The following is a 14,429-nucleotide window of genomic DNA, read 5'->3' as shown; positions in this document are numbered from 1 at the left end:
ATTGCCACAAACGTAAACGAAAAATTTCTCTTATGGGATTTCCATGTTAATTTTTAAGCTTTTTAAATTTTTGACTTTTTAAACGGGACAAAATGTTTTCTAGCCTAAAATTTTGCGAGGAACACGATTCTGATGTCTAAATTTTATTCCAGTAAGTATAAAATAGACTTTTTGACTCAAATTTTATGAAAATGAAAGGTTAGGTCAAATTTGACGTCACCAATTGATTCAGCTTGCGGAGTTTACCCTTAGTACCAATTTTCGTTTCTCTACCTATTTTGGTTCTGTAAAATCCAGGAAACCGTCAAATTTTACCTTAAGTAAATTTGTATAATTAAACTTCCGATGGCCATAAAAAATAGAAGTCCAGCTTTAAACTTGTAAAACTTTGGCCGGATTAACTCCGTGCTTTGCGAGAACTTGTAATTTATAAGTTAGAAGTCTGTCACCCAGAAGAAAAAATTTATTTTTTAAAGCTTGTAGTGATTTATTGAAAATTTAAAAAAAAATTTATATAAAGTTAATCTACTTGAAGCGAAAAATTAAAAGTCCAGTTTTTAAAAAACTGCGATTTCGCTGACAGTTAGAAGGGTTTAAGGGCTACGTTTTCTCTAAATGGCAAGTCTGTCACCCAAAGAAAACTTTGGCTTTTTATTTTTTTAGCATTTCAAACAAAATTTCCTGCATCGGATTTGCGTTATAATTTGGCAAAGTCGACCAAAAAATTAGATTCTGCCGAGCGACAGGTGCAAAATTTTGTAATCCAACTCAATGAACCACATAAATGTTAAAAATTGCCATGCAAGAAGTATGAAGCCTGGACTTTTTATAAATTGTATTAAAATTTGGAAAATTGCAAAATTTTATCAATTAATACCCCTAAATACCTGCAATTAATAATTAAATGAAAAGTCCAGGTCTCATACTACTTGCGTGGCAATTTTTAACATTTATGTGGTTCATTGAGTTGGATTACAAAATTTTGCACCTGTCGCTCGGCAGAATCTAATTTTTTGGTTGACTTTGCCAAATTATAACGCAAATCCGATGTAGGAAATTTTGTTTGAAATGCTAAAAAAAAAATAAAAAGCCAAAGTTTTCTTTGGGTGACAGACTTGCCATTTAGAGAAAACATAACCCTTAAACCTTTCTAACTGTCAGCGAAATCGCAGTTTTTTAAAAACTGGACTTTTAATTTTTCGCTTCAAGTAGATTAACTTTATATAAATTTTTTTTAAAATTTTCAATAAATCACTACAAGCTTTAAAAAATAAATTTTTTCTTCTGGGTGACAGACTTCTAACTTATAAATTACAAGTTCTCGCAAAGCACGGAGTTAATCCGGCCAAAGTTTTACAAGTTTAAAGCTGGACTTCTATTTTTTATGGCCATCGGAAGTTTAATTATACAAATTTACTTAAGGTAAAATTTGACGGTTTCCTGGATTTTACAGAACCAAAATAGGTAGAGAAACGAAAATTGGTACTAAGGGTAAACTCCGCAAGCTGAATCAATTGGTGACGTCAAATTTGACCTAACCTTTCATTTTCATAAAATTTGAGTCAAAAAGTCTATTTTATACTTACTGGAATAAAATTTAGACATCAGAATCGTGTTCCTCGCAAAATTTTAGGCTAGAAAACATTTTGTCCCGTTTAAAAAGTCAAAAATTTAAAAAGCTTAAAAATTAACATGGAAATCCCATAAGAGAAATTTTTCGTTTACGTTTGTGGCAATTTTTCAGTAACAATGCGTTGCAACAATGGGATGCCCATAGCACCAACAAAACTTCCACAGCTGAACTTCATTCTCCCGCTGAGAAAACTCAAATATCTTTATCCGTTCAAAAATGGCAGCAAATTAAAATCTGTCGTTGAATTTTGGGCCACCCTGTATTATGTTTAAATTTCTTATCTATAGGCTCAGTATTTAATCATTTATTTTTGTTACCATGTACAAAAAAATATTTTTGTATAGGTGTAAAATAAATTGCTAGATTGAATTAAAAATTTTATTAGTTTGTGAAAGTTTTTGTAAAATATGTAGTGGTTGAAAATATTATTTTGAAATCTAGATAAGATTTAGCATGAATTGGTATTTTTAGTATTTTTACTGAAAAAAAATTAGCGTATAATTACATAATATTAAAATCATTTTTAATGATGTAGTACAAATCGGTCATTTACAGAAATTTCCTGCCTGCAGCTTCGCAACCGGCTCGATACAGATGTCCAGCAGGTTGCATACAACTAATCGCTTCTTTAAAAAATCTTTTAAAATAATTTCCAAGTGCCAAAACTGCAATCTACGCTAGTCTTACTTATTTGATTTACTTTTTATCAGCTATTTCCAACTAAATTTTGACTGATTTTCAAACTAAATTGTAAAACCAAACCTTTTTTAGATTATAGGGAAAATTTCAAGTTTCTTAAATTTTTTTCAAGACTCAAATTTATTTTATTAAGAAATTTATTTGTATTTTTTATCATTATTATTATTTTTTGATTTACTTTTATTATTTATTATTATTAAAATAAAATTTATCAAATATTATAAAGTTGTTGAAAAAAAATTGAAGTCTTCAGCAGTCAATAAGTCTGTGTTGTAAAATTTTTACATTAAATATTATCTCGATTTGGTGCATTCACCGGTGGGTGGTGGAAATTTAGTTGGCACACAACACACATTATTTATATGCACGGATAATAATAATCATAAACGCGCTCGAGAGAGAGGAGAGAACTGCTAGCGCGCACATTACAGAATAAAAATACATAGTACACTCATAATGGGCGCGAGAAGAGCTGCAGGATAATGACCTTGGTTGGCCAGTGGTCACTAAACAGAAACTACTCACGTACGTTAGCGAGAGTGAGAAAGAAAAGGAACGAACCTCAGTCGTTGGCCAGACGTATATTTCGCTCGTCGGCCGCTCGAGAAATATATATTTTATTATTTTGTTCATTCAGCATAGCGCACCGAAGGATTTTTTAGAACTTTTTTGATCCGCCAGCAGTCGAGCGTACACACACAAATATATACACAATCTCGCGCTCTTTATTGCCAATAAACAGAGAGAGCCAGGCCAGGGGCGTGAGTTGCAGAAAAAAGGTTCAAGGCTGTTTTATCGCAACGCACCGAGCGAGAAAAAGACACGGCGCTTTAAAATTATACTCCCTCTGGGCTGTGCGAGTTTTAGAGAAAGAGAGAAGCGGTCGGTCGGAAGCTGCAAAGGCACCTCGACCGGCTCAGGCGCCTCAATTAATTTATTTTTATTTTCTATACCTGTCCTATGCACAGCAATTTTTGGCAGAGATGTATTGTGATGTTTGAGTAAAAATGTTTTAAATGTCAAGGCAGAAAACAATTTATAAATATTATAGTCGTACATCAATAAAATTAAATAAAAGAAATAACAAATTAATTAAAATTCCCAGTAAAAGTAAAGATGCTTGATTTATACATCAATTTTTTATAATATATATCTATTTACTTACAACAAGTCAACAGATTATAATAAATAAGAAACATTTCTGCTCCACCAAAAAAGATGACTGGTTTAATGTCAAATATTTCATTCAATAGTTTTAACTCTTGAAATATGTATTCATAAAAATAAAGTAAATCTTCCGATAAAAGTTATTAAATCATAGAAAAGTTAATGTTGCAATAAAGGATTATTGATTATTAATAACTGCTGGTTGGGCCAGTGAACCCTTTGGTACATAGCTTGAGATTTGTTTAAAAATAATATACAATAAAGCTTGAGGAGGGTAGTTTTTAACTGCACAAAGGTGGAAGAAAATAAAAGAAATAGAAATAAAATAATAAAAAGTTGGTTATAAAAATACATTTTTGCCTAGGTTCAAAGTTGGAATAAGAAAATATTATAGGTTGGTTTTATTTAATTATTATTACTTTTTTTGTAATAAAGTGTTGATGAAAGTTTTCATGATAAAACTTGAATATATTTAAGAATTCGAAATTCTCTGCTAATTTTAGGATGAAATAAGTAAATTTGCACAACGTTAGCTGAAAGAAGTGATTTTTCCAAGTCACATTTTAAAATGTATTGTGTAGTAGATTTGAGCATTTGTGTTTTATTTTCTCTTCAAACAGTTTAATTTCATTGAACGCATATCTTTCTGATTCTCTTAAATTCAAATATTTCTGATTGGTCACTATCAAATAATTCGTTATCAAAGTGATTGTAAATTGCAGTAAATCATTTTCTTTTAATCAGAAGAAATGTATAAAAAAATGGTCCCATGAAGAGTGAATAATTTTTAAAGCCTTTCTCGGAATTAATTAAATTAATTTTTTTTAAATATTTTGCAAAAGAAGAATAAATTATGAAAAGTGGTGTTTATTTTATATTATTTTTTTTTAGAGTGCAATAATCTCTGTGCGGGAAATGACACAGACAGCATCCATAGCGCCGAGGGAAAAAGAGATCCTCCTCCGTAAAAAGCCTCAGTAGCTCTATCTCAGCCGCATGCGACGGCTCGGGTTGCCGAGCTTTTGCTGTTGTTGTTGAAATCAAGGTTAAAGTTACAAGAACTCCATCCATATCCCTCTTGGGCATCGCCAGAGAGGCGGCTCAGGTGCCGCCGCCGCCCTGAACGCATGCGCTGAGCAGACGATCTTAAAAAACCTTTCCGAGTTCACGGTTTTCTTAATACTTAAAACTAGATTTTTTAACTTTGCCGCATTGAAAATCGTACGTTTCTGTTTGAAACTTTATATATTATTGGTTTTAAAGTAACCAAAAAATTCAAAATTGAGTTCATTTTCAAATTTTGAGCGATATTTTGATAAAAAACCGTCAGTAGATGAAACCGGTTTGTTATAATTGAAAATCACCGGCTCATTTCTCCTTCCATTCGCGAAGCAGGCAGCAGGCCAGTCTAGCAGACACATAAACACGATTCGGCTCGTGAGTGCACGTTTTGCCGACGAAATGCCGATCGGCGGTCGCGAGTGAAGCCCCCGAAGGCCCCCGGCCAAGGCCCCCCGACGGCTGCTCGGACACCCGCCTGTGATTTGCGGACGTTCAAGTCTCCTCGCCAAAATGTAAGTATTATTCTTGAAGCAAATTCGAGGTGATCGCAGACGCAGGTGGATGACATTTGAGTCGCGAGAAGCAGCGAGCGAGAAACAACCAAGAATGAGCAACACTCCTTTATATTTTCCTGGTCTGGAGCCAGACAGACGCCCTTTTCGAAGGCAAAGAGAAAATCGCTCGTATAAAATATTTGTAATCAATAATTTTATTATGTATGCTTTAATCCTGTTGCTAGATCTTTCTAATTCTCGTTTTTCGTCCGGCATTTTTTCCTTAGGAAATTTAAAAAAATTATTTTGAACTTTCTCAAGGCGAATAGTAAATTCCTAATTTTGGAATGCAATTTAAAAATTAAAGTTAAAAGACATTTTTTTATTCATAGAGATTAATGGCAGTATTATTATTGCTAATTATTTTATTTTTTAAATATCATTTCCGTATCCAAATTTTGAAAAGTTGTAATTTAATTTCGCACAAATTTATATATTTAAATTCAATCTCTTTCAATCTCTTAAAAAAATGAAGAAAAACTTTTTTCCGAATCAATTTTGGCAAAAAAGTTCTTAATTTTATCATTCTGAAATCAACAGCAAGTTTTAATTTGCAAATATTTTCCATTTTTTTTTTAAATTAAATAAATTCTAATTTGATTCATTAAAAGAAAAATATGAAAAAATATTCTGTTGGTATGCCCGCATCACTTTTTTTGCAGGTCGATTTTCCCTTATTGCGCTGCCTCTAATTTCCATAATTCCTTTGCCGATTTATTACAACTCGTGTCGACTCTCGCTCGGACACAAATTTATACGTAATCCTTTTCTTATTAATATTAATGCGCGAAAAAATATATGTGCAGAGAGCAAAGAGATTGGCCAAGCAAGCGAATATCCATTATTTATGGAGTGATGCATGTCGTGCTGCATGTCGTGTGTGTTTTGTTCGCACTCACTCTCAGCAGCTTGCATAGGTACTTTCCAATCGAATACACCCATTAATGATTGTATGTTAGTTCGGTCGGGTTGCTTCACCTTTCGTAATTGCCCTCACGGTTCTACCTGCACAGAGAAAGAGAGAGGAAGAAAGAAAGATCTACTTTTTGTAAAAGAAGGACAGACATTTGAGTAAAATCAATATTTGATGAGAAAAAAATAAAAGTTAACATCAAAATTAAGAGGGAATAAAAAAATTAATTAACATGTTATTGGTTAAAAAATAATTATGCTTTTTAGTATTTTTTTTTTACCAAAAATTTATTCAGACTTTTCGTTTATTCTATATAATTAAAAAATGGGATAATTAAGAACGCAACAATTGGAAAAATAAACAAGACGGAACAACAACAATAATTTTTTATCTCTTTATATTTCTACTGAATTTTAATCTTTGGCTATAATTACTGAGTTAAACAAAATTCAAGCAAACGATTTCATTTTTTGAGTTGCCTGACTATTTTGCATTTCCTTTTTAACGTCAGTGTTATCAGCCATCATAAATTTTGAGATAGAAATATGTAGAAACTAAAGATCTTTAACTTATTTTTTCTACCATTCACTTTGGAAAAATGATTCCCCCAAAAACTATTCTCTTCAAAATGACAACACGGAAATTTCTCAGCTAAATTTTAAGCAAAAAGTCAAATTGTAAAGGGATATATAATTTTTCTCCGATATATTTAATATCGTGAATTTTTTTTAAAGTCAATATATGCCAAATTGGAAGAATGTTTTGTTCAATTGAAGAGAATTTAATAATAATAAATTAATGACAGGAAATAGGAAATAAAAATTCAATTTTTGTTGATATCTCAACAGATATTCTCTCTTTGAAGTAGTAATAGAAAAAAGGTTTACAGGCAAATTATATTGAATTATTTGAATTTTTTAATTCAAATCGTTGATGGAAATTGCTCATTGATTTGTCTGTAAATAAACTACACCCGCAAAATAAAAAGCAAGCTATCTAGAAAAAGTTTTGAAACGAAAATAGTGAAAAGCTTCCTCCGTTTTTTGGCTTTTACCAAAACCTCAAAATTCTCATAGATTTGCGGTCAAATTTTTTCCGGTGACTTTCGCTCTTTCCTACTGCAAATGATGTGCTGATTTTCGGCGTGTATCGGATCTTCTTCCAGGAACAAAAGTTCACGCACCTTTCTGATTATCTGTCGCGGAGATGCGGCTCGAAAGTGAAAATCCCTCCGATTATTTTTTTTTTCATAGATTGCCGGCGGGCTGTGCGTAGCTTTTTGTGCGCTGTTTGTACACAAAGGTGATATAATTCGAGAGAGGAAGCCGACCTTCTTCTTGCTCGATTCAAAATTATAATGAAAAACGACCAGATGCGCTCGGAGGTGTTGATGAGAAAGTTTCCAATGGTTGTCACCTTCGAATTCTGACGGATTGCCATTGCAGCACGTGCTGTGGGTTTCTGTGTCGACCCGCGCCGATCGAATGTTGTTCGCGATAATAATTCGATTCGCAGGTTAGTCTATTTAATACAGATAGAATGGAATAAACAGGCTGACCGTCGCCTGCCACCGCCAACATGAAATAAGTATCTATCAATTTTCTAGTCACTGAATTTGTTAATTGAAGATCATGTAAATGTTTGGTTTGTCAACTTCCAAATTTTTTGTGCAAATTTTCATTCTAAACTTCGAGGTGAAGTAAATTTGTCATAATTACGCTAATTCTTTCAGGGCAAAACTGAATTTTGTTCATTCCTGTCTGGACAAACGATAATTAACTATTAATGTAAAGAGCTTGAAAGATGAGTATTTTCCTACAAAAATTTCTCCTTGAATGACTTTTTAACTGAAAAAAGGAATTTAAGTTTTCAAATGTGTTCAATAATAAAAAAATGCTACCAAATTCCCCTATAATTAATTATTTGATTGGCAGACTTTTTTAATTTTTGTAAATTTTCTATTTATATCAATCATATTGGTACTTAACTTTATTCATGATTGGGTTAACTTTAATAATCCCTCGTCATTCATTAAAATAACTCTTGATTTTGCAATAACAATAAAATGAATTATCTGCATCATTTCATTTTCTACTTGCAATTATTTATTGAATTTATTTCTTCGTGTTTTTCGACGCCAACGCCGGTCTTGAAATGAGCCTTGGTGCCGATTCATTAGTCATAAATCGACCACTCAGATCAATCCCACGTAGTTTGTGTCACACAATAATATGCGGAGGCTTCATAATTAGCGACAGCGCGCAGGAAGTTTGACATCCGGAGCTGGGAGCGAAATTACCAAAAGGTGCCAAAGCGGCTTTAAGAAAATCACACACGCCCTCGAATAACACAAAGCACAGATTAAAAAAAAAAATAGTTTAGCAACACGGAGGAGGCGTTTCCATTTGACAAAACTGCATCTTTTTGTATCTGGAATATAAACAAGAAGAGGTGTTTGTTTGCGTCACCAAGCAGACCCTGCTCGAGTCAATCAAGCCTGCTGGTGCGAGGGACGATGCACTTTCGCGTGGGTCATTGTAGTGAGGAATAATAGCTCGTCGTAAGTTGGATATTAGCTCTGGGTTGCGAATTTTGTTTGCATTCTTAATGTTTAATAAAATTATTAAGAAGAAATTTACTGTAAATTATTTAGAATTTTTTTTTTTTAATTTAATTGTTCAATGTTATTATAAAATTAGAGATTTAAAAAGTTAATTTAATTGCTGATTTTGGTAAAATAAAGCATAATTTTTATTAAACAATGTTTTTATAGAAAATTGTTAGAATCTTGGAAAGCGATCACTGAGGAATTTTCCATTTAAATAACAGTCAGGTATAAAAAAGCTTTGTTAAAAAATATTTAAAAAGTGTTTTTTTTTCTATTAAATAAAATATTAAATCAATTTTAATTTTCAATCGTTCAAAAAAAAATGTAGAAGTTAATTTGAATTGCTTACTCGAATTTAAAAAATATATTATGTTATCCTTGAAAATTGTTCAAATTTGAATCGAGTTTTGAATATTTGTGGAGAAATAAACCCGTCTGCACTCGTTATTTTGCCTGAATATAAAATCGCTAACGCCCGTCGTCGGTTCGATTCTGGTTCACTGGCAGTGGCGAACTTGAATGTTGAATTGCCTTTTTCGCGCGCCGTCTTCCTTCTTCGCTCAGCCCTGTACCTCTTTTTGTGCCTTTTGCTGCACTCGGCTGAAAGGAGCGACTGATTTATATATTCTCTGCTCTTGCGGTGTCATTGTGCACCTTCAAGGATAACAAAATTATGGACGCTCCCATTGTGTGCCGGTAATCGAATTTCAGAAGCTGCGATAATTTGCTCCATTCGTCTCGCTGCTCCCTGTCAATTCGCGCACTGACCACCTCCTAACTAACCGCCAAATTAAAATTATACCAAATTTTGAAAAACGTCCCAATCTCTTTTTTTTTTTTGATGATTCAATTGCCTCTCGTAAAAAGATTATGACGCTCGAATTGCTCAAGTGCGCAATCTAATTGCCAGGGAGTGCGTGCATGACTCATTATAGTAATGTTTTGAAGTTTCCGCTGAAGCGATTAGTTTGCTGATTGCAAGCACAGAGTGCAGAATTTATAAGTGGCGAGATTTTGATGATGAGACGAAAATGCCATAATATTCTTGGAATTCAAATTTTTAAAGTAAATATTGCTTTTAAAAACGAATTTCTTCTATTCAAATTTAATCAAGCAAATTCTAGGACTTACTGATATATTGAAATTAAATGTTTACAACAATGGATGTTAAAATTTCCAAATGTGTATTACGGCTCCTATTGTTGCCCAGACTTGATTGGATTTGGCCAATAAGGAGTCCCTTTAAAACAATTTCTATTGATTGAAATCAGAAATATGAAAATTTTGCATTTAGAAGATTTTTGTCTAATAATTCCTAATTTTATATAAAAAATTGATTTAGGAGTAAAAATTGATGTATTTCTCATCTTTCAAATTTCTTCAACTTCTGTGAAGATGCATTTTTGTAGACATTAATTTTATTTTTAAATATCTGCTTAACTTTTCTAATAAATCTTTGTTAAAAAACATTTTTTACGATCGAAGGTTGTTTCATGTTGTTTTAATAAAAAAAATAGCAGCTCCTCAATAGGTTTTCTTAAATTTCTCTTTCTAAATTTCTCGCCACTGTAAGTAATGTACTCGCAGATTGGCCACTCTATGAAACTTTTGAACAATGCGCGCTTGTCTGCTGGTAATGAAGTCATGCGAAATCGCAAACACTGCTACAGGCGCTTTTTGTGGCTGCTTGATTTGAAGGAAACATTCATAGAAAATTATCGCTATACCGCTTTATTATAAATAATGTATAATAAGCTTAGATGTTTGATAAAATTATTAATATTATTGGAACTAAAAAAGCTTTTAAATATAGAATGATTGAAACTAAAATTAAACTGCAGTAAAATCAGTAATTGGCGTGTTGTTGCAATAATAAATTACATTCTAGAGACTACAATTATTGTATAAAATAAATTTGCTGTAACCCTCTCTATTATATAAAAAAGAAAGGGAAAGAAAAAAGCCTCCTTCATTTTTAATCCAAGATTTTTAAGAAAAATAAGATAAACCATTTTAACTGATTTTATTAATAAATATTTTTATTTTGATTGCAATTTAAGTAATTTCTTATTAAGATTTGTGGATTAAATTAAATAATGTGAGCTATCTTGTTGGCTATTAGTTGAATCACTTGAGTTAAATGTGTCTTGAAAGTACAGTTCCGCAGAGAGCAGGGCAGACGGACGAAGTTGCGAATGCAGCGAAGAACGCGAGCTGCTTGTCTCGCGTGTAGCAAAGAATGAGAGACTTTGTCAGTTCAAAACCTGATACCAACTGCGCCGACGTGACTGGTATTAAATTAATATTATTTTATATAAACGTACATACAAGGGAATTGCGTAAAAAGAGAAGCGCACCACGTTTTGTGCCAAGTCGGCTGCATTTCTCGCGCGCATCTTGTGCCCGATTCTGCCCGATCACAATAATTATCAGACGCTTCTGCTTTTTGTCACGACTTCCTGTTCCACTTTTCGAACCGGCATTCGTTCCAGACAAACTTGCCGAGATCGAATGAACTTAACAAAATCGCCCCGGGAGAGAAATTTTCCCGAGAAGAAAGACTTTCGATACCGAGAATCTAGAATGTTTCTGATAAAAACGATTCATGTTAGATTTTTGTTTTGTTTTTAAATAGGCAGTCAATAAAAAAAGTTAGTTTTCAAATGTTAGGTAAAGTTAAAAATTTTTCTGTTAATTTCTTTATAATTTTCAAATCTGAAATTACTACAAAGTATTATATTACAGTTCAGTAAAACATTTAATAAAAACCAATTCTAATTAGCTACAAAAAAATTATTAAAAAAAAGTAATTTGAATTTTTAAGTAATTTTGGAATTTTCTAAAATCATTTTTCTTTGCAACGAGAAAGTCTGTTTTCTGTTTTCACAAAATTGTAAAAAGTGAAATTCATTTTTTTAATTCGGCTTATACTTTTTATTCCTAACATTTTAAGCATGTATACTTAATTAAAATTTGTAGGAATAACCAGAGAGGATGGCTTTGATAAATACTTGGCAAGCAACAAACACACGTCGAGTGGTTATATTTGTCTACAAAATGTTTTCTCAAGGTTTTCTCTTGATTCGCAACTCGGAAGGCTCTCAATAAGGAAAGTGCACGGGTTAAAATAAATAACTTTGGAAAAAACTTGAATTTGCCTTCTATGGTTTGTTTCAAGCACGCCGGTAATGCTCGCGAATTAAAGCAATGAAGATCCCAGTCCGCATTCTACTTTAATTTTACAAAATTAAAACGCACGACCGGACGGTTAATTAAAAGGTTGTAAAAGTGGTGGGGATTGATGATCCATCTCATCTCGTAAATTATTACCTTGGACCGCGGTTTATTGTCTGATTTGGCTGGCGCCGGAAAGCAATCAATCGCGGGTTTGATCGAATCCTCATCTTCCAGTCTGGGTGAATATTTTTACACTCGATTGAGACGTAAAAAATGCGATTTTTACTTGTAGAAAAAAATGATGCAAAACTGGTTCGATTTGCATAATTAATTATAATAAATTACGCCGCTTGACAATTAAATTCTCTGTCGGCGTCTCTCTCTGGCAAACAAACGGCCATAAATTCTTAGATTTTATATTTCTCCGGTGCCAGCGAGTGATACAGATAAATAAATAGGCGAGTTATTTAAATAAAAAGTTATCTCGCGTCGATGGAGAAATGCACGGAGGGCAGCGGGCAGGTTGTGTGCTGCGCAAACGGAGCGCGGCCCACACCTTGAGCCTTGAACAAAATGGCAAAAGACACCAGGAAGATCTCCAATAATGGTCAAACTACAAAAAAATACGCTGCTGCCATCCTTTTCTGGTGACACGAATAAAAAACAGACATAATACTGAATTTTAAAAATTGATTAAAATGTTTAAATTTTACTATCAAACAAATGGATTTTCAAATGAAATAAGTACCCACTTCAAATAAACTCAAAATTCAAAGTAAAAAATGTTTTAAAAATCCCAAAAGAACAACAAACTTAATTCCAGAATATTTAAATTTACAAATTGATATATTTTTATTTTACCAGAAACTATACAACTGATACTTAAAATTTAAAAGAAAAATAATTTTTTTGATTATTTATATAAATAAAATAGTTGGAAATTTCTAAGCATACTACAAATTTCGCAAGAGATTTTATTCTAAAGGTATCTCGGGTTTTTAAATTCAACCCAAAACCGCAAAGACTTGGCTCGAGAGATTCTCCGTCGCAGAATGAGTCACGACTTTTGACTTCATGTTGCTTTTCTCGTTTTTTGCAGGGAGGTGCACGCCGCCGGTCTCGACTGGATGAACGAATTCGTGCGTCGTCCCAGCCGCCGCCACTACGCCCGCGCCCCCCAACCCCCTCAGGTGGCTGAGGCGCCGCGCAAGAACTGCAAACTCAACCGTTCCTGGACCATTTCAAGTTTGTTTGAAATTTAATAAAATATATTTATATTTAATTTTTTTTATCGAAATTAGATCCGCAGTCGAGTCCCGAGCAAACGCCGGTTCTTTCGAGGAACAGCCCTGCCTACAGCAGCCTGCCGAGGTCCACGGTCCGACCTGCCATCACCTTCACACCTGACAGGCAAACCGCAGAAGCACCTGATTCCGTCAGTCAACCTCTAGACTTGTCGCCAGAAATTATTCTGCAGCAAAAAGAAAAAGAAGGAGAAGAAACAACAGTCGAGTCTTCAAAGGTGATTTTTTATACGTTTTTTTTTACATCTTTTTTTAGATATTATTTACTTATGAATTATATTTCTTTATCTTCCCATTTTAAGTTGTAAATTTTTATTTACATAAAATTAAACATTAATATAGTATTTTATATTCTATTTTTATATTGAAATGGGACATAATTTAATTATTGTAAATATTTATTTTTCTAGAAAAATGAAGTTTGTGGTATTTCAATTATAATTTAGAACTTAACTCTCAAATTTATGATCTGTATGCAATGAAATTTACAGGAAACTGTGCCTACTGCAATCTCGGTGCCTAATTCGCCAGGGCCAAGTCCCACAGCCGGCCGCAAGACTGCTGATTCCGAACCACTTGATCTCAAGAAAATTCTCAACCAGCATGGCTGTAAGAGTAAGTATTTAATTTTTTTATTTTATGATATTTTTATGTTATCTAACTTTTTTTAATTAATATTAACTAAACATCTTTGGCTCCAACAATAAATTCAATCTCAAAGATTTCACTACTTGAATTAATTGCAAATTGACCATTTTGCCAGCAAAGCTTTCTATCAGGTTAAGAGGTTACTTATGCAACCGGCATCTAATATTAATCTCGAGATTAGAGAAAGCGCAGTGACTCCCATTCTCACAATTCAGGACTGTAATACTGACCATATGGCTTGCCGGTTCAATGGGCCATTAATCTAATGACGCCTGCCTGCCTCTACAATAGGCAAAATAAAGCGCTCAAACTAGAGATTTCCATAAATCACACAGCACACCCAAAACAAAATTGCTACGTGACTAAAATGAAATGAAAAAATTAACTGCTCTGAAGAAATAGGAATTTTAAAATATGAATAATTTTGATACTTTTTGCAACTCTAAAAAGAAATAAAATGAACTAAAAATTAATAGATTTTAAATTTGAAACAATTTGAAATTGAACTTTTTTAATTCTCTATAATATTTAAAAATTGGTTAGGGTTTCATAAATAATTTTGCATGTTAATTTTATAAATTTTCTGGATAATTTCATTGTTTTTTTTTTTTTTTTAATATCTTTGTTATTCAATATTATTTATTTTTGAGTAAGAAAACCAAAA

General features: G+C 32.7%; 1 protein-coding gene across 1 annotated transcript in view; it reads left to right on the top strand.

Moving 5' to 3' along the window:
* Window positions 1-4,899: 4,899 nt before the first annotated feature.
* LOC132205615 (uncharacterized) overlaps window positions 4,900-14,429 on the top strand; it is a 29,478-nt gene continuing 19,948 nt past the window's right edge. Inside the window, exons 1-4 of the mRNA XM_059634775.1 lie at window positions 4,900-5,073; window positions 12,913-13,058; window positions 13,115-13,335; window positions 13,609-13,732. Coding sequence (XP_059490758.1) covers window positions 5,072-5,073; window positions 12,913-13,058; window positions 13,115-13,335; window positions 13,609-13,732 — 493 coding nt within the window. The 5' untranslated portion in view covers window positions 4,900-5,071. The remainder of the gene's footprint in view (window positions 5,074-12,912; window positions 13,059-13,114; window positions 13,336-13,608; window positions 13,733-14,429) is intronic.

The sequence above is a fragment of the Neocloeon triangulifer genome, unplaced genomic scaffold, assembly GCF_031216515.1.
Source record: "Neocloeon triangulifer isolate White Clay Creek 2 clone unplaced genomic scaffold, ASM3121651v1 ptg000003l, whole genome shotgun sequence".
Classification (NCBI taxonomy): domain Eukaryota; kingdom Metazoa; phylum Arthropoda; class Insecta; order Ephemeroptera; family Baetidae; genus Neocloeon; species Neocloeon triangulifer.
Note: the sequence above shows the minus strand (reverse complement) of the source record. Positions and strands in the feature narration are given on the sequence as shown.